At 35.4% G+C, this 22,043-nt stretch overlaps 1 protein-coding gene across 1 annotated transcript in view; it reads left to right on the top strand.

Moving 5' to 3' along the window:
- The window catches only part of DSCAM (DS cell adhesion molecule), a 607,061-nt gene that overhangs the window by 174,898 nt on the left and 410,120 nt on the right, over positions 1-22,043 (top strand). Inside the window, exon 9 of the mRNA XM_044669244.1 lies at positions 10,025-10,198. Within this exon, the coding sequence (XP_044525179.1) occupies positions 10,025-10,198 (174 nt within the window). The remainder of the gene's footprint in view (positions 1-10,024; positions 10,199-22,043) is intronic.

Here is a 22,043-nt window from a genome sequence, read left to right as displayed (position 1 = left end):
TTATATATATATATATATATATATATATATATATATATATATATATATATATATATATGTGTGTGTGTGTGTGTACAAATATACATATATACACATGCACATATATTGTCCTATGGAATTTGTCCCTGTTCCCTCTAAGTATGCTTCTTCTAGCTACTCTGTTGATAATAACAATTTTTAAGAGTTACCAATATCTACTTTTCTTATAGGGATATAAGTCAATTGAACTGATTGGGTCCCTTAATGAAAAGGTTTTTTGGTTGTTTCCCATGCTCTCTTAATTACTTTATGGTGATTTGCTTAAGTTCTGTGTTTGGGCAACAAACTCTCTGTTAGAATCTGGTTTTTTCTTTATGAATGATTGGAAGTCTTCAATTTTATTAGATGACCATACTTTCTCCTACAAGAATATAGTCAGTTTTGCTGGATAGATGATTCTTGGTTGTAGACCCTGTTCTATTGCTTTCCATGCCTTCCAGACCTTCAATGTAGATGCAGCCAGATCCTGTGTTATCCTAACTCTGATTCCCTGGTATCATAATGACTTCTTCTTAGCAGCTTGTAATATTTTCCTTGGTCTGGTAGTTTTTTAATTTGGCTATAATATTTCTATAAGTTGTCGGTTGTGGATTAAATGTAGGAGGTGATCTGTGGATTCTTTCAATTTCCACTTCTCCCCCTTGTTCGAGAATGTCAAGATATTTTTCTAGGATAATTTCCTGTAGGATGATGTCCAGGTTTTTTCTTTTGTCATGATGTTCCATTAGACCAATAATTTTTTTTTTAAACCCTTAACTTTGGTGTATTGTCTCATAGGTGGAAGAGTGGTAAGGGTGGGCAATGGGGGTCAAGTGACTTGCCCAGGGTCACACAGCTGGGAAGTGGCTGAGGCCAAATTTGAACCTAGGACCTCCTGTCTCTAGGCCTGGCTCTCAATCCACTGAGCTACCCAGATGCCCCCTAGACCAATAATTCTTAAATTGTCTCTTTGAGATCTTTTTTCTAGGTCTGTGGTTGTGACAATGAGTTGTTTCATATTTTCCTCAAATTTTTCTTTTTTTTTACTTTGCTTTATATATTCTTGCTGCCTTGGGAATAATTTGCTTCTAGTTGTTGAATTTTAATTTTTAAAGACTGAATTTTGTCCCTAACTTTTTTGTTCATCCTTCTCCTTCTGGTCTGATTTTCTTTGTAGATCATCTTTCACCTTCTTTGCTTCATTTTTAGCTGTTCAATTTGGGCTTTTAAGACATTATTTTCTTGTTTTAGATCATGTATTTCCTTTTCCCATTTTTCTTTATCTTCTGTTGATTGTTTTCTGAGTCTTTGAGTTAATTGAATTTTGAGTGCTTCCAAAGCCTGTGTCCATTTCACTGGTTTATGTTTTTTTCTTAGTGTTTCTTTGTCTTCTTCTGATCCATTTGCTCTTTGTTCAATTTCTGGATAGAAGCTGTGGATTGTGATTTCTTTTTTCTTTTTCTTTTGTTTACTTATATTTCCCCCTTCTTTCTCCCCTATAATTGGCTGTAATCTTCATCCTCTGATCATTTATTTTATCTATGAGTTCGGGGTTATTCAGTCCTGGGAGGGCTTCTTCTCTGTTGTGGTTGATTAATTAGGTTAGTGAGACCTGAGGCCAGATTTTCCCCAGCTGGTGGTAAAAGCTAAATATTGAATTAGGCTACTTTCACCATAGTCTTTGGGGGAGGGGTATTGGAGTCTCTCTGCCCTCTGAAGGTTTCTTGTCTGCTGTATTGATAGGATTAAGCCAGGTGGGGTTGTTCTATATAGCTCCAAGTGCCCTGAGGTCAGATTTTCCCCAGATGGTAGTAAAAGCTAGAGAAGTGAATTCAGCTACTTTCACTGTAGTCTGTGGGGGAGGGGTCTTGGAGCTTCCCTTCCCTCTGAAGACTTCTTGTCTACTGTATTGATATGATTAAGCCAGGTGTGGTTGATCTGCACAGCTCAAAGTGAACTGAGGTCAAAGCCTCAAGAGAAGGGGGGGGTGGTAGCACAAGATGAAGCCAATGTTCACCCTCTCTGTGTTTCTCCCCCAGCAACCTTCCTGCTGTCCATAATCAGACCCTTGAGTTTGGCACAGCTGATCCAACAAGGCACTCCCTCAGACTAGAGCCCCAGCTCACCCAGAGATTCCAGGATCCGCTAGAGTGTCAGTACATTAGGTGGAGGAGGGGATCTGGGATCTTCCTCCTTTCTTTCCCCTCCCACAGGACAGTTCCAAGAATTCAGGCTTTTTTTTCTTCTTTATTCCACATATTTTATGTTGGGTTCAGCTGGAATATCCCCCAGTTCTGTTCTGTTGTCAGATTTGGTTTTCTGTTCCCTTGGAACCCTTTGTCCTTGATTGGTGGTGAAGGGCTTTATGGAGGTCTGGAGCCTTGCTGCTTCTTTGTCTCCATCTTCCCAGAATTCCCCTTTATATCTAGGAAGATAATTTAAAGACAAATTTCAATTTAAATGTTTTAATAAAGCCTCTCCTGATTAAAAACAAGACTATTGCTCTCAAATCAAAAGAATTGTTCACAGAAAAAATTAGAAACCCTTCAAATATTTACCAAATAGGTAAGAGCTTTGTGTATTGGGAGCTAAGATGGTGGTGTAAGGGACACTTAGCTTACTCAAACTCATCAAACTTACAAAAATAGACAATAAAACATTTCCAACCAGGAAAACTGAAGGGACACTGTTCACTATGATGAGAAAGGATAGTAGTTGAGCAAGTGTAGCATTGAGGAGAACCAGCAAAATGCAGACCAATCCAAATTACTTCCACCTGGTCTGAGACAATGAAACAACAGAGTGAGGAAGCAGCCCAAAGTCAGCCCTACCAGCTTTCACATGGTTTAAGGCCATGAAAAATTAGAGCATGGGAAATGTCCCAAATGGGCAGATGCAATTAAATAGCAGAGTGGGAACAATACAAGCACTAGAGAGGACAGGGAAACCAATAGCTTGGGAAATGGAATCCAACTGGACAAAACAAAATAAGCTGTAATCCTTCTAAAAAGCCAGCAGGTCCACTCCCTCATGTTGAGGGACCTAAAGACAGTTGGTTCTACCGAAAGCAACAAAGAAGGCTATACTGCAAGTATGGAACAATCTTTCTCTACCTTTGAATCTGAACAGAACCTCAAAACATAGAAATTAATAAGGAAGAAAATATAATGAGCTGAAAATGAACAAAAGACAAAGAAAAAAACATAAGAAAGTTATTTTAGTGGTATGGAAGATCAAAATAGAAACTCGGTATGGAATAACAATGGAAAAAAGAAACATATAAAGTTCCAAAATAAAGTGAGAAATTATGTTAGGCCTCCAAAAAAACTTTTACAACAACTTGAAAAGAGGTTTACAAATCAAATTTTTAAAATGATAGAAAGATTGAAGAACTTGGAAACTAGAATGGGCCAAATGGAAAAGGAGACCAAAAAGTGAACAAAACAACTCCTTATAGACTATAATGGGACAAATGGAAAGGGAGGGCAAAAAATGGAAGGAAAAAAACTTCCTAAGGAATCAAATAGGCCAAATAAAAAAGGAAACACAAAAGTTCAAGGAAGAAAATAGCTTCCTAAAATTCTTAATTGAACAAAGAGAAGCTAATAACTCCACACAGCTTTTGGCTTTATTGTGGAAACAATAAAACAAAAACAAAAGAATGAGAAAAGAGAAGAAAATTTGAAACACGTCATTGGAAAAAAGAACTGATCTGGAAAATAGATCTAAAAGAGACAATGCAAGAATCACCAGAATATCTGAAAGCTATAATGAAAAGAAGAGCTTGGACACCATATTACAAGAAATCATCAGGGAAAGTTTCCCTGATATCCTCAAACAAGGGAAAATAGAAATTTAAAAAATCCATCAACCACTTCCTGAAAGAGACAGTAAAATAAAACATTCCAGGGAGGTTATAACAAAATTTAAAAACTCAACAAAAGAAAAACTACTTAAAGCTTTGAGAAAAAATTCAAATAATCATGTAGCCACAGTCAGGCTTATAGAAGACCTGGCAGTTTCTACATTAAAGAAAGGGAAGACATGGAATATGATAACCAAAAGGCAATGTATATTGAACTACAACCAAAAATCATATGTACAGCAAAATTGATCATAATCCAAGAGGAAAATGTGATATTTAATGAAATAAAGGACTGAAAGGAATTCCTGACCAAAAAACATAAACAAAATAACTCAGAGCTGAGAAGAAAATTCAATTACCAAATTCAACACTCAAGGCAAATCTAAAGAGGTAAATATAAAAGTGGAAACTTAAGGATTCAATAAGGTGGAATTGAGAACATTATTACCTCTGAAGGTGATAATTAAGATACTTAAGATTTATATGATACTTGAAATACATAAGGTACTTAAAGTGTTCAAAACAAAGTTCTTAAGATATTTGTCACTATTAGGACAGTAAGAAGGAGTATACATAGAAAGAAGGAAGGGAGAAAGTAAAATTGGATGGACTGGTATACAAAATAAAAACTCAAAGATATGGGTAGGAGGAACATATGAGGAGAAGAAAAAAAGAAGATGGAAGAAACTAAGTTATTTCACATGAAGAGTAGCCTAAGAGTCAGTACAATGGAGGAGATGGGGCAGGCAATATTTGAACTTTACTTTCATCTTAGAGTTAGCTCACAGTGGGAATGGCATCCACATTCAGCCAATAATAGGAATAGGAGGGAAAGGAGAATAAGAAGGTGGGGGACAGACAAAAAGGAAGGCAAATTTGGGAAGACAATGGTCAGAAGCTTAATATTTGTGAACAGAGAAAGTCTAAAAAGAAAGAAGGGGAAATGAGGAAAATAAGATGAAAGGAAACATAAAATAAGTAATTGTAACTATGAATGTGAATGGGATGAATTCAGCTATAAAAGGGAAGAGGATAGCAGAGTGGATTGAAACTTAAAATCCCACACAATACTGTTTATAAGAAATATGTTTAAAGCAAAGAGACACAGAATAAAAGTGAGGAGCTAGAGCAGAATCTGTTACAGTTCAGCTTAACTAAAAAAATGGTAGCAGCAATTATGATCCCAAATGAAGCAAAAGTACAAATTGATCTAATCAAAAGAGATAAACAAAAAAATTATATGAATATTAAACACAAATGTACCAAATGTAGAGCCCCAAATTCCTGAAAGAGAAGTTACATAAGGAAATAAATATATGAGGGAAAATATGAAGAAATATACAGTAAAATTTTACCAGTGGAGAACTTCAAACCTCCCATTTCACAGTTAGATAAATACAACAAACAAATCCCCAAATAAAAACAAACAAAAAAGAAGTTAAGGAGGTAAATAGAATTTTAGAAAAATGTAATGTGGTAGACCTCTAGAGAAAACTGAATAGGAATAGAAATTAATATACCTTTTCTGAGTAGTATCTGGCACTTTCACAAAAATTGACCATATAATAGGTCCTAAAAACCTCATAAACAAATACAGAAAAACAGAAATATTAAATTCATCCTTTTCAAAACACAATGCAATAAAATTATACTCAACAAAGTGAAACAGAAAGAAGGACTAAATAATGTTATTCTAAAGGATGAATAGACCAAAGAACAAATCATAAAAACAATCAATAATTTCATTAAAAAGAATGACAACATATCTACATTTATAGGAAGCAGCCAAAGGTGCATACAGGAAAAAATGTATATCTCTAAATGATTACCTTTATAAAATAGGGAAAGAACAGTTCGATTAATGAGCATATAACTAAAAAACTGTAAAAAGAACACCAATTTGGAAATCATGAAAATCAAAGGAAAGATAAATGAAATTTAAAGTAAGGAGACCTTTGAACTAATAAATAAGACAAGCATCTGGTTTTATGGGGAAATAATTTAAATAAATAAAACATTGGTTAATTTGATTAAAAAATTAAAAAAGAAAACCAAATTTCCATTATAAAAATGGAAAAGGTAAAATCATAACCAGGGAAGAAGAAATTAAAGCCATTATTGGGAGTTATTTGGCCCAAGTATATGCCAATAAATCTAACTAACTAAAATAGATGAATATTTTTTTAAAATCTTAATTGCCTCATTTAACAAAAGAGGAAAGAGAATGTTTAAACAATCCTATCATGGCAAAAGAAATTGGAGAAACCATCAAAGAATTCCCTAAGAAAACAGCTACAAGGTCAGATACATTCACAAATGAATTCCACCAAACATTCAAAGAACCATTAACTCCAATCCTACATAAACTATTTTTTAAAATAAAGAATTACTAATTCTTCCACATTCTTTTTATGTCAAAAATATTTGGTTGATACCTAAACCAGGAAGATCTAAAACAGAAAATGAGAATTATATACCCATCTCCCTAATGAACATTGATACAAATTTTTAAATAAATACTAGCAAAGAGATTGCAGCATTATATAACAAGTATGACGCATCTTGACCAGATAGATTTTATACCAGGAATGCAGAGACAGTTCAATGTTAGGAAAACTATCAGCATAATTGGCCATATCAATAACAAAATGCAGAAACCATATGATTATCTCAATAAAAGCAGAAAATCTTTGGCAAAATGCAACACCATTTCCTTATTTTTTTAAAAAAGAAAACATTGGAATAAAGGGATCTTTCTTTAAAGTGATAAATATCTAAAATCAGCAACAAGCATTAATTATCTATAATGCGGATAAACTAGAATTCTTCCCAATAAGATGAGGAGTGAAGCAAGGATGCCACATTATCACCACTACTATTTCACAATGTACTACAAACACTAGCTATAGCAATAAAAGCAGAAAAGGGAATTGAAGTAATTAGAATAGGTAATGAGGAAATCAAGCTATCATTTTTTGCAGATGATATAGCAATACGTATAGAGAACCTAAGAGAATTAACCAAAAAAACCTGAGAAACAATTAACAACTTTATGAACATTGCATAAAATAAAACACCCCATAAATCATCAGCATTTCTATTTACTATCAATAAAGTTTAACAACAAAAGATAGAAAATGAAATTACATTTAAAATAACTGTAAGTATAGGGGTATATTTACCAAAACAAACTCAAAACTATATGAACACAATAACAAAACAGTTTTCACACAAACTCTTACCTAAACAATTAGAAAAATATCAATTGCTCATGTATAGATCAAGTCAATATAATTAAAATGACAACCCTTCCTAAATGAAGTTACAAAGAAAATACCTTCATTTCCTAGAACTAGAAAAAATAACAAAATTCATCTGTAAGAATAAAAGATAAGTAATATAAAAGGAATTAGTGAAAAATATGTAGGAAGGAGACATAAACATACCAAATCTAGGGGGCAGCTGGGTAGCTCAGTGGATTGAGAGCCAGGCCTAGAGACGGGAGGTCCTAAATTCAAATCCGGCCTCAGCCACTTCCCAGCTGTGTGACCCTGGGCAAGTCATTTGACCCTCATTGCCCACCCTTACCACTCTTCCACCTATAAGTCAACACACAGAAGTTAAGGGTTTAAAATAAAAAAAAAAACAAACAAACATACCAGATCTCAAATTAAACTGTAAAGCAATAATCAACACAACAATTTGCTATTAGCTAAGAGAATAGTGTATCAGTGGAATAGGTTAGGGAATAATGGCATAATAACCCAGTGTTCAGTAACCCCAAACATTCAATCTATTGAGGGAACTACTCATTATCTGAAAAAAACTCCTAAGAAAACTGGAAAACATTATAGCAAAAACTAGGCATAGACCAATATGTACAATACACCAAGATGAAGTCAAAATAGTTATTTGTTTTACAAATAAAGGAAAATACAGAAAAATTTATTTGTCAGATTTATGGACAAGGAAAGAATTTATGTCCAAACAATATGCAAAGAACATTATGAAAAATCTAATAGATTATTTTGATTACATCATATTTAAAAATTTTCATACAAATAATACCAATGTGAAGATAAGAAAGAAAACAAATTTGGGGAGTGAGGTGCTGTTTATAGCATCTCTGACCAAAGCCTCATTTCTCAAATATGTAGAGAATGGTGTCAACTTAATTAAAAATATACAAGATTCCCCAATTGTTAAGTGTTTAAAAGAAATAAATAAGAAATTCTCAGTGACATGAATTAAAACTATCTATAGTCATATGAAGAAATGCTTCAAATCACTATTTTTTTTTATTTTTTTAAACCCTTAACTTCTGTGTATTAGCTCCTAGGTGGAAGAGTGGTAAGGGTGGACAATGAGGGTCAAGTGACTTGCCCAGGGTCACACAGCTGGGAAGTGTCTGAAGCTGAATTTGAACTTAGGACCTCCAGTCTCTAGGCTTGATTCTCAATCCACTGAGCTACCCAGCTGCCCCCTTCAAATCAATATTGATGAAAGAAACGCAAATTAAACAGCACATGAATACTGCCTATCAGATTGGTGATATGACCAAAATGGAAAATGACAAATATTGGAAGGGATGTAGGAAAATTCAAACACTAATACAGTATTGGTGGAACTGTGAACAGATACAAACATTCTCAAAAGAAATATGGACCCATGCCAAAAGAGCCTTAAAAGTATATGCACCCTTTGACCCAACAATAAGATTAGTGGGTCTGTATCCCAAGGAGATAAGATATAGGGGAGGGAAGGACCTAGTTGTACAAAAACATTTTAGCAGCTCTTTCTGTGATAGCAAAGAATTGGAAATTGAGAGGATGTCCATTAATTTGGCAGTAGCTGAAAAAGTTGTGGTATATGGCTGTAATGGAATACTATTTCACCATAAGAAATGAACAGGATGAGTTCAGAAAACCTGTGAAGTCTTATATGAAGTGATAAAATAAAGTGACCAGAAAAAGGAGAACATTTTACAGTTAAAGAAATGTTGAATGATAATCAACTGTGAAGGACTAAAATATTTTTAGCAAAACAAAACAATGTTCCAAGATAATCCCCAAAGACTCATGATAAGAAATGCTATGCACAGCCAAAAAAGGAATTGTTGGAATCTTATGGCAGGTCAAAGCATGTCATCTCTCTCTTTCATAAATTTTTAAAAATTTAATGTACAATGTCTTCTGCCATAATGGGTAAAATGGAAATATATATTGCCTGAAAGCACTCAGATAACTTATATAAGACTACTACCCTGAGGGAGGAAGGAAGAAAATCTGAATCCCAAAATGTCAGAAAATAATTGTCAAAAATTGTTTCTGCATGAAATTGAAAAAAAGTTTAAATGTTTAAAAAATTATTGTCCAATTAAAGCCACTCATGATATTTATAAAACTAAATCTATCAAACTTATTGAAAGATTAAAATTTATTTAAAATGAAGATGTAGTTCAGATGTATTTTCAAGATACATGATAAATATATTTAAAAACCAAGGCAAAGAAAATCTCTTCATAGTGCAATTATGATTGTCAATAGATTCCTATTATTAGATACCTTTTAATCTTTTGTTTCTACAAAGTGTTGACTATTTGTGTTTTAATAGTTATTGCTAAATAAAAGTGATATTTAAATTATCATACTGATTATTTAGTGTTTTTTTTTCCTGTGGGATTCTAAAGAATGCCTTCCCTTGCATGCTCTTTGTACATGTGGTCTTTGATAAATTTAACACGGTCTTTAAAAGTAACATCCCTGAAGTTTTCTTATTTAGTCATAAGTGTTTATTCGAAGCATATGTAATTTATAAGGGATGAATAATTCTATTGGTCAATTTTTTTTATTTCCATTGTCCAGTTTCAATAAAATATTACATATTTTACTTTAAATTTTGATTTTTATCCAAAAACTATTTGTAGACTTTCTTTTCCACTGAGTTCTTGTGAAATACTATTATCTTAAACCAATGTATTTCTTTCCATAGAAACAGTGGTAATAAGGCAAGGAATTTATCCCATATTTAACTGATATCACATGAATGTAAACATTCACTTTTATGGATCTTCCTATTTTGAAGCAAACATTATGTTTTGTGTCCATTTTACTTACCTTACCATTTTTTATTTGGTTACAGGTGCTGGAGTTCCTCAGTTCCAAGCAATTGTCTTAAATGGGCGTATCCAGGTTCTCACAAATGGTTCCTTGTTGATTAAGCATGTGGTAGAAGAGGATAGTGGATACTATCTCTGCAAGGTCAGCAATGATGTGGGAGCAGATGTCAGCAAATCCATGTACCTCACTGTTAAAAGTAAGAGACAAAATGTCTTTTTAAATATCAAAAGTTATATTGTGATATGACTCTGTATGTTATGGGTCTATAGCCATTCTTTACCTATTTCTTACCCCTGTTCCTCTATATTTAACTAAGATGATCTTCAAAAAAAGGGGGGAGAAACTAACATTTTACTTTTTAATAAACTTTGATGATGTCTTAAATGGCAGTTAAGGGAATTAGTAGATAGAGCATTTGGACTTGAATCAGGAAGACACAAATTCAAATGTGACCTCAGACACTTACTAGTTGTATAACATTAAACAAGTCACTTAACCTGTTTGCTTAAAAGGCAACCAGGTAGATCAGTGGATATTCTTGGACTGGAGTTAAGAAGACTAGAATTAAAATCCAGCCTAAGATACTTGGTAGTTATGTGACCCTGGGCAAGTCATTTGGCCTATGTTTACATCAATCCCCTGGAGAAGGAAATGGCAAACTACTACCATATCTATGACAAGAAATCCCAATAATCAGTACTGGAGTGCTATGGTATATTGGGTAGTAAAGAGTTGAACACACCTAGATAACAACAGATGCTATAAAATTAAGCAGTTTTTCTGACAGTCTCCAATGATAATAGTATCTGATACAGGTTGCAAGAAATCTAACATAGATATGTGTCTCTAATGTCCTTAGAACCTAGAATCTTACTGTTGTAGTGTCATTAGGGGAATATCTTATAAATTGGTGATGGAAAAAATTCTCTTCAAAGTTCTATTTTTATATATTAAATATGTACATATATATACTATAATATTAAATACTTTTGCATATGTAACTCATAGATTTTCTTCTGAAGCTTACTATGAAACTATACACCTGGCAACAAAAAGGAAAAAATACAGTATAGCTTCACTTCAGGAACCATCCTGGGATTCATGTTATTGGGCTACTTTTTTTTAAACCCTTACCTTCCATCTTGGAGCCAATACTGTGTATTGGCTCCAAGTCAGAAGAATGGTAAGGGCTAGGCAATGGGAGTCAAGTGACTTGCCCAGGGTCACACAGCTGGGAAGTGTCTGAGGCCAGATTTGAACCTAGGACCTCCCGTCTCTAGGCCTGGCTCTCAATCCACTGAGCTACGCAGCTGCCCCCTATTGGGCTACTTTGAATTCAAGTGCAGTATATTAAATTTCTTTTGTATTTTAGTAATAAATCAATTTAATAAAATAATATAAAATTAAAGTAATTTAATCCAGCTTTATAGTAAATAAATAATATTCTATTGAGGTACTAGTTTAGATTGTTCTCTATAAAAATTACTGGCAAGAAACCTAATTCCTCTTTTGGATATTATTTTTTGTTAATTTTTTTATTTTGATCTTGCTATCAATTAATAGAAAGAAGAAAATTATTAGTTTATAATTTATCATTCTGAAATTGATAATGCATATAGGAATTTTTCTTTTCAATTCTTTCCCATTTTAAGATCAGGAACATTAAAATATTTAATGAAAATCTGCTCTTTCTATTCATGATATGGTATAGAACAGAAAACTGAGAAGTGTAATTTACATGTTTATCAATACTGAATCTTTTAGAAAAAGTAGTTATGGATCTGAAGGGAGACATTTGGAAATATAATTTGTTCTTTTTATCAAAAAGCTTTTCCATCATGTAACCATGAAAAAATATTCTAACAAAATAAACAAAATAACGTGAAAAAAGAAAGTTTTTCCAGCTTCTCAAATATCAATCCAATTAAGAAATGAGAATCTGAGAAAAATATGAACATTAAATAAAAAGAAGGCTTAGTTTAAGTACTTGAGGGATTCATTTCATAAATCCTACAGGGGTGAAATATGGGGAAGGATAATAATTAAGAGCTAATGCTTGATGAACAGTAAAATGTTACATGCATCAAATATTTGACTCAGATTTTGAAATCATGTAAATATTTAGCTTTTCCTCATTTGTGCTTCTACTTTGAAAAATAATTTAGCATTAGATTTTTAATTTCAGCATTGTAAGACTGAAATAATTATGCAATAATTTTTGTGATCTTAAGAAATAAATGACAATGTCAAAAAATTTGTATATGTACAAAGTTCTAACTTTGTCTTATGTCTGTCTTATAAAAATATATTATATGACTAGTCTTTTCTTTACATTTCATAATAGGCCAATTATAAAAAGAGGTTATTCTTTCATTTAAAATGTTTAAAATATCTAATAGTCAGAAGAAATTTAGAGGAATAATATTTTGTCAAATTTTTCATGTTCTCAAGTAATGTATAATTTTCTAAATTAATTTGAACTATTAGCTCCCTAATTAATTTGGAAAAAATATAAATATTTCTAATATCTTAAAGTTGATTTTTAAACTGTAATAAATAAAAATAAAATTATTAAATGTAATATTAATAAAAATAAAGAATTGTGGTCGCCATGGATAAAATTAATTCTCAAGCCAGGAGTTCATTCGTAGCTCTTAACAATTAAGTTTTTAATAAAAATGGAGACAGAAAAAAAAGAGAAATGTAGGAAAAGAATAGAAAATTTCATCTAGCTAAATACCTAAGCTGAATCAGGAAGCTCACCAAAGTCCACAAAAAAAACCTTAAGCTCACAGTGGGCACCAGAGCTCCATCTCAAGACCGTCTTCCAACCCACCGTGCCAACCCAGAGAAAGAGAACTCCCCTCACACACCACACCTTTTTATTTCTGTCCCCCTCCATCATGCAAAGTACATACATAAAAAGGGATGCAAGTAGGACAAACTTAGAGAGTGGTTTTCTATCTACACAATCCTCACTATGATTCTATTGGGAGACAAGCATGTTGAAATCTCCCAGATTTACATGCCTAATCTCCCCAGTGAATCATTTTAAATAACCATCTCATATCCCTAAAAATATCTTACTAGAGGTACATACAATATTGTACTATCTAAGAGGAAATTACAATAACTGGAGATATGAGAGAAATAAAAGGGAAAGATAACAAAATCAATGATTGGTAGGCACATTGACAAAAAGCCAATTTGAAGACAATCCCTTTTGCCATAAAAGTTTACAATAAAAATAAATGCATTCAATCCCCTTCAGTTCAATTCACTATATCCCAAAGTTCACTCTGGATTTTTTATGTAGTCTATGGTTTCTGCAGGCTCCTTTAGGCCACCTTCTCCAAACAGTTCACTTTCTCAATTCTGGGAGTTAGCGAGTTTCTTTTCCTGCAATTACTCTCAAAAAAATTTTTTTTTAATTTTTAACTTTACAAAACTTATACAATCCCCCCTAAGGAAGGTATGGACCAACACCAGAATAACCCTGGGATACATGGCTGAGTTAAGGGGGAATATGAATCAATTGTCAAAATTTTGGGGAAAAAAAATCTAAAAATCTATGTATATAAAATTTTAAGTAAGCAAGAATAAGCCCATAACAGGTCTCTGAATCAGGGCCCAACCAAAGTGATTTATATCCTACAAGCTTGTAGAACAATTGTAACAATATAGTGCTTACCCATTGATAGCCAGGACTACAGAAAATTGCCATACTATAAAAATAGAAAAGGGACTAGATTTAGAAGCAAAAGGGAAACATGATTCCTTGATCTGATTTTACCTTCACTCTCAAGGAGAGAAGAGCCAAAATGGCAGCAAAACTGAAGAACTTGTCAGAAATCTGGAACTGGGAAATTCTGTTTCTGAAGTTGTCAAACAGCCACTTCCTTGAACCTCTAAACAAGTTCTCTGTCTTGGCACAGCTTCTCATCAATCCCACCAGGATTGGTTGGTTTCCTTGACTTTATGCTTATCAGCACTGTACAGTGGCTCTTTTGTGATCACTTTTTCTGAAATTAGACATAATTATTAGTCAAAGTCCCATGATATTTAATAATTAATGACAGGTATCTATAGTCTAAAGCTTTGAGGTATGCATTGATATAAGGGATAATATATATTTTAAATTTATCCTTTTGCAAATAAAAAGAAAAAATAATAATACATTTTTTAAAATCAAAAATTCATTGTTCCCATTCTATAACAGTGTGTCAGTCAAAACAGTGTCTAACTTGTCTATGGACTTATATCTCTAGTTCAATATATGTATGTATGTGTATATATATCATGTATATATATATATATATCGTGTGTATATATATCGTGTATATATATGTATATATATACATGATTGCATTACTTTAAAGAATACAGTCAATCAGTATCTATAGAAGTTGCCCATTTTACATGTGAACAATGAATCGAAGAGTCCTTTTCTCCAATTTTGATAGCTGCTGGAGTGGTTAACAGGACTTGGAATGAACCTTCCCAGGCAGGCTGAGTTTGGGAGCCTTTCCTGGTGAAGGTAAATATATTCCTGGAATTTTCGTGAATAGGGATTGAGAAAAATGCTGAGCACAGATCGACCACAGTAAAATATGTAGCTCTGCCAGGAATAGAGGCTGGGTTGTGAGCCACAGGGTGCCTTTGATTATTTAAAACCCTTAAATCTTGTACAAATTGATATACAGGTTTTCCATCTGCACCTAAATTTGACTTTTTTACAGGTAGAATAAGTGTATTATATTCAGTTTTGCATGGAATTATTATTCCTTGCTCAATGAATGAATCTATCACTGGAGTAATTCCCTCAATTGCCTTTTTTGATAGAGGACACTGAGGAATGGAAGGAGGTGGACCATCTTTTGACTTAATTTAAAGGAGCAACTGATTTGAGTAGGTCTACATTGGAAGATGTGGCCCAAAGATACTATCAAAGGTGGGAGGTTCCTTCACCTCCTGACTGTCTAAAAGAAATGTATGCAGCATTTAAGGATTTTATTTAAGGATTTAAGGATTTTTATTTAAGGAAATTTAAGGATTCCTCAGGCAATTCCAGCATTATAGAGCCATCTTGAGAGCATATTATTGCTGCTCTAAGTTTGCATAAAAGATCTCTCTCTAACAAATTTATAGGGGAACCAGGCATTAAAAGGAAAGAATGTTCTACTGATAGAGGAGCCACAGAAACCATTCCAGGGGAAAGCTTTGGGACCTTTGGAGGTGTTCCTGATACATCTACTACATTTAAAGAGCCAATAGAACTGCATTTGGAATCAGGCTTTCTCACCAATACTGATCTGGAAGCTCCAGTGTCTAGGAGGCAATCATAATACATACTTCTAACCTTCAGAATTACGTGAGGTTAATTATTGGAGGCGGGGGGAGAATGGACTGGTATAACTGGCTTTAAAACATCAGAAATCAAAGGTTTTGCTCTCTAATTCCAGAGTCCTTTCTTCCCCCTCACACCTTCATAAAGATCCCTGGCTATTTCCCTTGCTGAGGGGGATTTCCATCCTGAGTATATGTAGATGAGCCCCATTTGGGGTATTTTGGTGTGTTATCATCTGCTTCATTTGAATTATTATTTCTAAATGCACTTCTATTATTGTTATTATTTCTATTTGCCTGATCCACTTTCTACAGTTCTTCATTACGTGATTCATTTTTCCACAGAAGTAATACATTAATGGTTGATTTGTGGATTCCTGCAAAGTGGCTATGACCACTTCTTGATTTGCATTTTCTTTTTCAATTTTTTCAGTTATTACTTTTATTTCTTTCCTTAATGCCTCCACTACGTCATTGTTGTCTTCATCTTTCTTTTCATGGCCATTAAATACATAAATTGCTACTCTTTTCAGTTCTCAAGATCCATATTAGCCCATTTTGGGCAGTTAGTCTTAAAATAATCTTTGACAGCTTTACAACAGTTTTTTTTTACAAACTATCTTCTTAATTGTCTGATATCCCTTTCTCTGCAAAGATTCATGTCTATATATCTACCTCCCAGGTCAGTAAGTCTATCCATAAACTGGGAGGAATTTTCCTCATTTTTCTGCCTGAGATTTTCAAATTTTGTCCATGTACCAGGCCTATCAGAACAAGTTCTCATAGCTTTTAGTAATGCCTCTCTAGCCTGGAATAGTTTCAAATAATCTTCCTCTGTATTCAAATTCCATTTTGGATCTTCCTGTGGCCAACAAATTGCTTTCCTTCCCAGGGTCTGATTAACAAGAGAAACAATTTTGTTGTATTTTTCTTTTTCTGTTAAAAAGATGTGGAGCAAATCGTTCACATCAATTCATGTGGAATCATAAATGCGGTAAATACTTTCTAGTTTTTTTTATAATCACAATGGGATCATCTTCAAAGGAAGAAGTATTTTCCTCGAATCTCTCAATATCTTGTGGAGTGAAAGGTATATGGTGTCTAATTATCACTAAATCTCAACTTCTATTGTAAGTGGGTACTTCCCTTAAGAGGAATGGGCCTTTAGCTGAATTATTTTCAATTTATGTTGCTTGGCTCATTGTTTGAGGCTGCAATGGAGTAGGTAAGGGGAAGGGGAGGACTAGAAGAGCTGAGAGGGAGGGCTTGGTCTGGGGGTTGGGGAGTAAGGTGAAAGGAGCTGGGGTGGGGTGGAGTTAAGTTAAATGGGTTAAGAAGGGGAGGGAGAGGGAAAGGAAGTGCCAGGAAGGAAAGAGAAGGAAGCAGGGGAGACAGAGGGAGAAGTAGAGGGAGGAGGAGGAAAGGGTGGGTTTGGGTAGTGGTCAGGGAAAATCTGAGCAAGGTAATAGAGAAGGTTGCCACGGCAAGAGTAATCAAGGTGAGGCCAAGGTTGGGTATGCTTAGATGTTAAGGGGGTATAGGGAGATGAATCTTCCTTCTGAATCTTGAGATTACCCAAGCTTTACTCAAGATTTTCTATGAGTCTTGAGATCAATCAAGCTAACTTTCTGTTGTTTTTCTTTGAGGAGAAATAGATAAACTGCAAGGAACCCTATTTGTATAAGCACACCCAGGAACAGGACTAAACAAAGATATTCTGAAACTGTGAGCTATTAGAACTCAGTAAAGTTGTTAGAGAACAGGAGCTATTTCAGAAAGACAGGAAACTGTCCTCTCAGAGTGTAGACCATACTTTTCAGCACCATACTCAGATGCCAATTTATTTCCAAATCTAATTATTAAATTGCTTGTAATTCAAATTCCTGTTCATAGGTGACACTACCTTACTATGTACTGGCCAGGGGTTAGAGCCTCACAAGGATTGGATGGGTGTTTAGAGGGGAAAAAAATTTGGTGTAGATGGAGATATGCCATTGAGGCATATATGAGGAGGGTGGGAGAAAAACTTTAGCCCAAGACTAGATTTAGGAGAGACAACAAAAAAAAAAACAAAAGTTCAGCCAAGAGGTTTGGAAGAGTTTTCTACCTTCTCCTCCCCCCTTAGAGGAGAAAACACCAGTTGACCACGCGTTTCCACTAGCATGTGGGCAAAGAGCCACTTTACTGAGCTGGCTTAGGAGGGTAGGCTATGGCCTGTTGAGATTTTTCCCTTCAAAAGCTCTGAAAGTTTCTCAGAATTAAAGGAGAAGTTTAAGTTAACTTTACTGCTCTTTCCCTGATCGCCCTCTTCAGTGTTCCACCTCCTGTTTAAGCTAATGCTAGAGATGCAAGGGGGTTCAGGAAAGGCCTTAAAGAAAGAACAGACTTCTAGGAGTAAGATAAGGCTAAAATTTGTCAACTTAGCCCAACAATGAACACTTTATGATAATAAAAAAAGATTGATCTGGACCTATTAACTTCCCCCCAACACTCCAGAATTCTTGGCTATGAGACAGTAGTTTGTGGGGGTGGGGTAGTTTCCCCAGAGACTAAGAAAAAAAAAGCACCCTGTCTCCCAGTGTTATAAAGAAAGAAGGTCCTAGGGAGATAAAGATATCTAGTGATGTGGATGTATCTATGTACTCTCCCTAGGTGCAGATGATGGGGGAACACCAACCCCAATCACCCTTGCTAGTTGTTATATTTCCTCTTTCAATAACAGTTGAAAGGTTAGGTGGGTGAGTAACCCTTTCAGGTCCAACCTGGGGTTAGATAAATTAATATAGGGCTCTGATTAGCCTTGGATCATGTCTGGTATCTGACTGCATTAGCTCCCTCCCCAAGGGTCGTGATATAAAGACCCCTCAGGAAGGTACTTATTAAACACTCTTTTTCTATAATCAGGGAAAGGATAATCAGGATAAGGATTGGGTATTGAAGACCCTGTCAATTTAATATCTATAACCAGTTAACACTTAGGACTGGAGGCTATTAATTTAGCTGGAGCTTTGTTCTTCACAACTCCTCTGACCCAGCCTGGCCACTGCCAAGCCAGAGAATAGTGTCTGCTCTTGATGCAGCTGTGTTGGTGATTTTATTCTCTCAGCTTTCTCACTATTAGTGTTTGGTGATGTACCAGCTCTCACAGTCTTCAGGAAATATTCAGATCCTACCAACCCTCTTCTTCTTCAGACCTCCCAGCCTCCCTTCACCACACAGGGACCCAAGCCTAAAGATCAAAGTCCAGGACCAAAGACCAAAAGCCCAAAGACCCCTTCTAGGTGGCTGTTAGGGTTATTTATACTGTCCTGGCCTATCAATGTTTGCCCCTGGCTCATGGCATCTGGGAAAATTCCATCTCTTCCAACTGCCTCCCCTGTCATTCAAAGGTGGCATCCATCATTTCCCAGGATGTGAATATAACACCATGCAGTAGCAAGCAATGACTACCCAACTGTTCTCAGTCACCTCTCAGCCCTGAGTTAGGTCTCACCCTTTTGTGTAGGAAAAATAAGGTGCTTCCAAAGTACTCTGGGACCCTTGGGCAATCTGCAGTGGTTGAGAGGCAGCAGCAGGAGAAGAGGTGGGAGTGGTGGGAGAGTGACTTTGTGCTGTGCGGCTCCTGGTGGCTTTCCTTTGGTAAACCTGGGGTGGTGAGGAAGCCCACTGTTGTTGTACAGCTTTCCTTGAGCTGTTTTCTCTGCCACTGCTCTAGGGTTTCTAAAGCTTTTTAGTATGAGACCAATGACTGTTGCTTTGAGGCTAATCTGTCCTTTTGTCTATTTCAAAAACTGCTCTACTAATTTATTGACTTATGGAGATTGAATTGACTACTAATGAATTGACTTAAGGAGAGTAAAAATTGAAGAAAATTGGAGAAGATCAAGGGTATTCATTAAACCTTTGTGGTCTTCGAAATGTAATAAATGAAAGTAAAATTATTAAAAGTAATATTAATAAAAAAGAGGATTGTAGTCACCATCTATAAAATTAACTCTCAAGTCAGGAGTCCATTAGTAGCTCTTAACAATTAAATTTTTAATAAAAATGGAGACAGAAAAAAAGGCAAATGTAGGAAAGGGACAGAAAATTTCACCTAGCTAAATACCTAAGTGGAATCAGTAAGCCCGCCAAAGTCTGCAAAAAAAAACCCTCGAGTGCACAGCAGGCACCAGAGCTTCCTCTCCAGACCATCTTTCACCACCATGCCAACCCAGAGAGAGAAAGACCTCCCCTCATGCACCACACCTTTTTACTTCTTTCTAGTTTTTACTACACAAAGTATGCATGTAAAATGGGATGCGGGATAGGACAAATTTAGGGCGTGGCTTTCTATCTACACAAAACATACAATGAAACAAAATGTGTTCTGTTGAGAGGACAAATGTGGGAATGTAAATCAAACTATGCAATATGTATATTTTCCACATATATCTAACCTGTACTACTATGACAAAAAAAACTGAAAAAAGGTACATTAAAATACCTTTTTTAAACATGGGTTTTGAATGAGTGAATAAATTAGTTATTAAATGTTTAATATTAATTTCTCTTTTTAAGTGTCATTTCTATTGATAAAAATCCTGTCAATTTTTGATGATGACCCATTTGGTAATGCTTCGTGAGAATTCTTATTTTATTTTATTTTATTTTACATTCTTTTTTTTTTAAACCCTTGTACTTCGGTGTATTGTCTCATAGGTGGAAGATTGGTAAGGGTGGGCAATGGGGGTCAAGTGACTTGCCCAGGGTCACACAGCTGGGAAGTGGCTGAGGCCGGGTTTGAACCTAGGACCTCCTGTCTCTAGGCCTGACTCTCACTCCACTGAGCTACCCAGCTGCCCCCTTATTTTATTTTATTTTGAAAAGAAATGGCAGGAGCAGCTAGATGAGTAGATCTATAGATTGGGGGATCCTGGGTAAAAATTAGGTCTCAAATATTTCTTATTTGTGTAACACTGGGCAAGTCATTTAACCCCTATTAACTCCTTACTGCTCTTCTGCATTAGAACCAGCACATAGTATTGACTCTAAAATGGAAGTTAAGGGTCTCAAAAAAAAAGTGGCTGTGGCTCCTGCAGTAAGAGTTTCCAGACTGTATCTCCATGGATATTGCCATATGACAGTGATGATGAAACTATGGCATAGGAGCCAAAGATGGCATCTAGAGTGCTCTCCATGGGAATGCAGCGGTCATCCCCACATCACCGCTCTGCCCCACAGAGTTTGTTACTAGAAAGTTAGAGGGACTCTGGCAGAGCTACTCCCCTCCCCTCTCCACTGAGACTGAGGACATTTTTTAATATCACCTGCTCCTCTGCCCAGCAGTCCAATGGGAGTACAGAGCAGGTAAGGTGGGCGGCTCACAGGCAGCAGTGCTGGAGGGGAGCAGAGCACTAGAGCCACTCTAGTCTCCTTCTCTACACACACTAAGAACATTGCTTACTTCACCCACCCACCCCCACCCAGCAGCCCAATGGGAGAGCTTTCTCCTTCCTCTGTGTGGGGTAAGGGAGAGGGCAGGGTGTACCCAACACTGGGTGGGGGGTAGGGTAAGGGCAGGGCCCAGAATTCCATCTCTAAAAGGTTTGCCCTCGCTGCCATATAAGATGATAACTGCAGACAACAGTTGGAAGATATTCTATCCTCCAACCTTCTTGACCCTCTTCATAAATATTTGAGGAGATATGTAAATCAAGTTAATAGTAATGATTTGTCTTCCTTAGCATATGCTTCCCATATTACTCTCCAGGTTCTAGCTGATTTCCAAATGCCCACTGACTAGCAGTTGTTGCTACTGGGAATTACTGGCCACATCTCCAATAAATGTTAAAATACAGAACTCAGAAGGCATTGAATTTTAACAAAAACAGATTTATTTTACTTTAATGAATGGCATTTGTAATGTACTTAGCATGGTGTCTTGCATATAGTTGGTGCTTTAAAAATGCTTTTTTTCCCTCATCCTTTCAAACACCACAGATATATGAAAAGAACAGAGTGGCACTTACCTTCTCTGGAGATGCCACAAGAGCCAACTCTGCAAATCATGACTATGAAGGCTTACATTAACATACCTATTAGAAGGTACATATCAACTAATGGACAACTCCTTTCCTATTTCCTGCTGCAACAGGGAGAAGGAAGGATTCTTTAGGCATCCTAGATTGATGTGCTCAAAGCTGACTAAACAAAATTTAATTTTATATTAAATGTATATTGGATTTCCTAGAGATGAAGCATTCAGGTCAGTTGAGGTTATTTGGCAGGGGTCGGCAACCTTTTTGGCCATGAGAGCCATAAACGACACATTTTTTAAAATGTAATTTCGTGAGAGCTGTACAGTACTCACAGTGCGTGCTCCTGTAATAGTGTGCACTCCTGTAACAGCACCTGAAAAAAATTGACTTTATGGTTCCTGCAGAAAGAGCCATATCTGGTCCTCAAAAGAGCCAGGTATGGCTCGAGAGCCATATGTTGCCGACCCCTGTTATTTGGTGAAAATAGATCTTTTTTCATACTTCATTGATCAGTAAGCTACTCTGTCCAACATTTTTTAACTAGTGTCTTTTTGATGCTCTCTTGAATCTTTTTTATGTGAGAATTAATATTATAGCTGTCCCAGTCTCTCTACAAGCTATGATTTTAAATCATAAAATTAGATTATAATTTTCTCCCCTTTTTGAGTAATCAAA

This window comes from Gracilinanus agilis, chromosome 3 (assembly GCF_016433145.1).
Source record: "Gracilinanus agilis isolate LMUSP501 chromosome 3, AgileGrace, whole genome shotgun sequence".
Classification (NCBI taxonomy): Eukaryota; Metazoa; Chordata; class Mammalia; order Didelphimorphia; family Didelphidae; genus Gracilinanus; species Gracilinanus agilis.
This window is presented reverse-complemented; position numbering and strand designations above follow the sequence as displayed.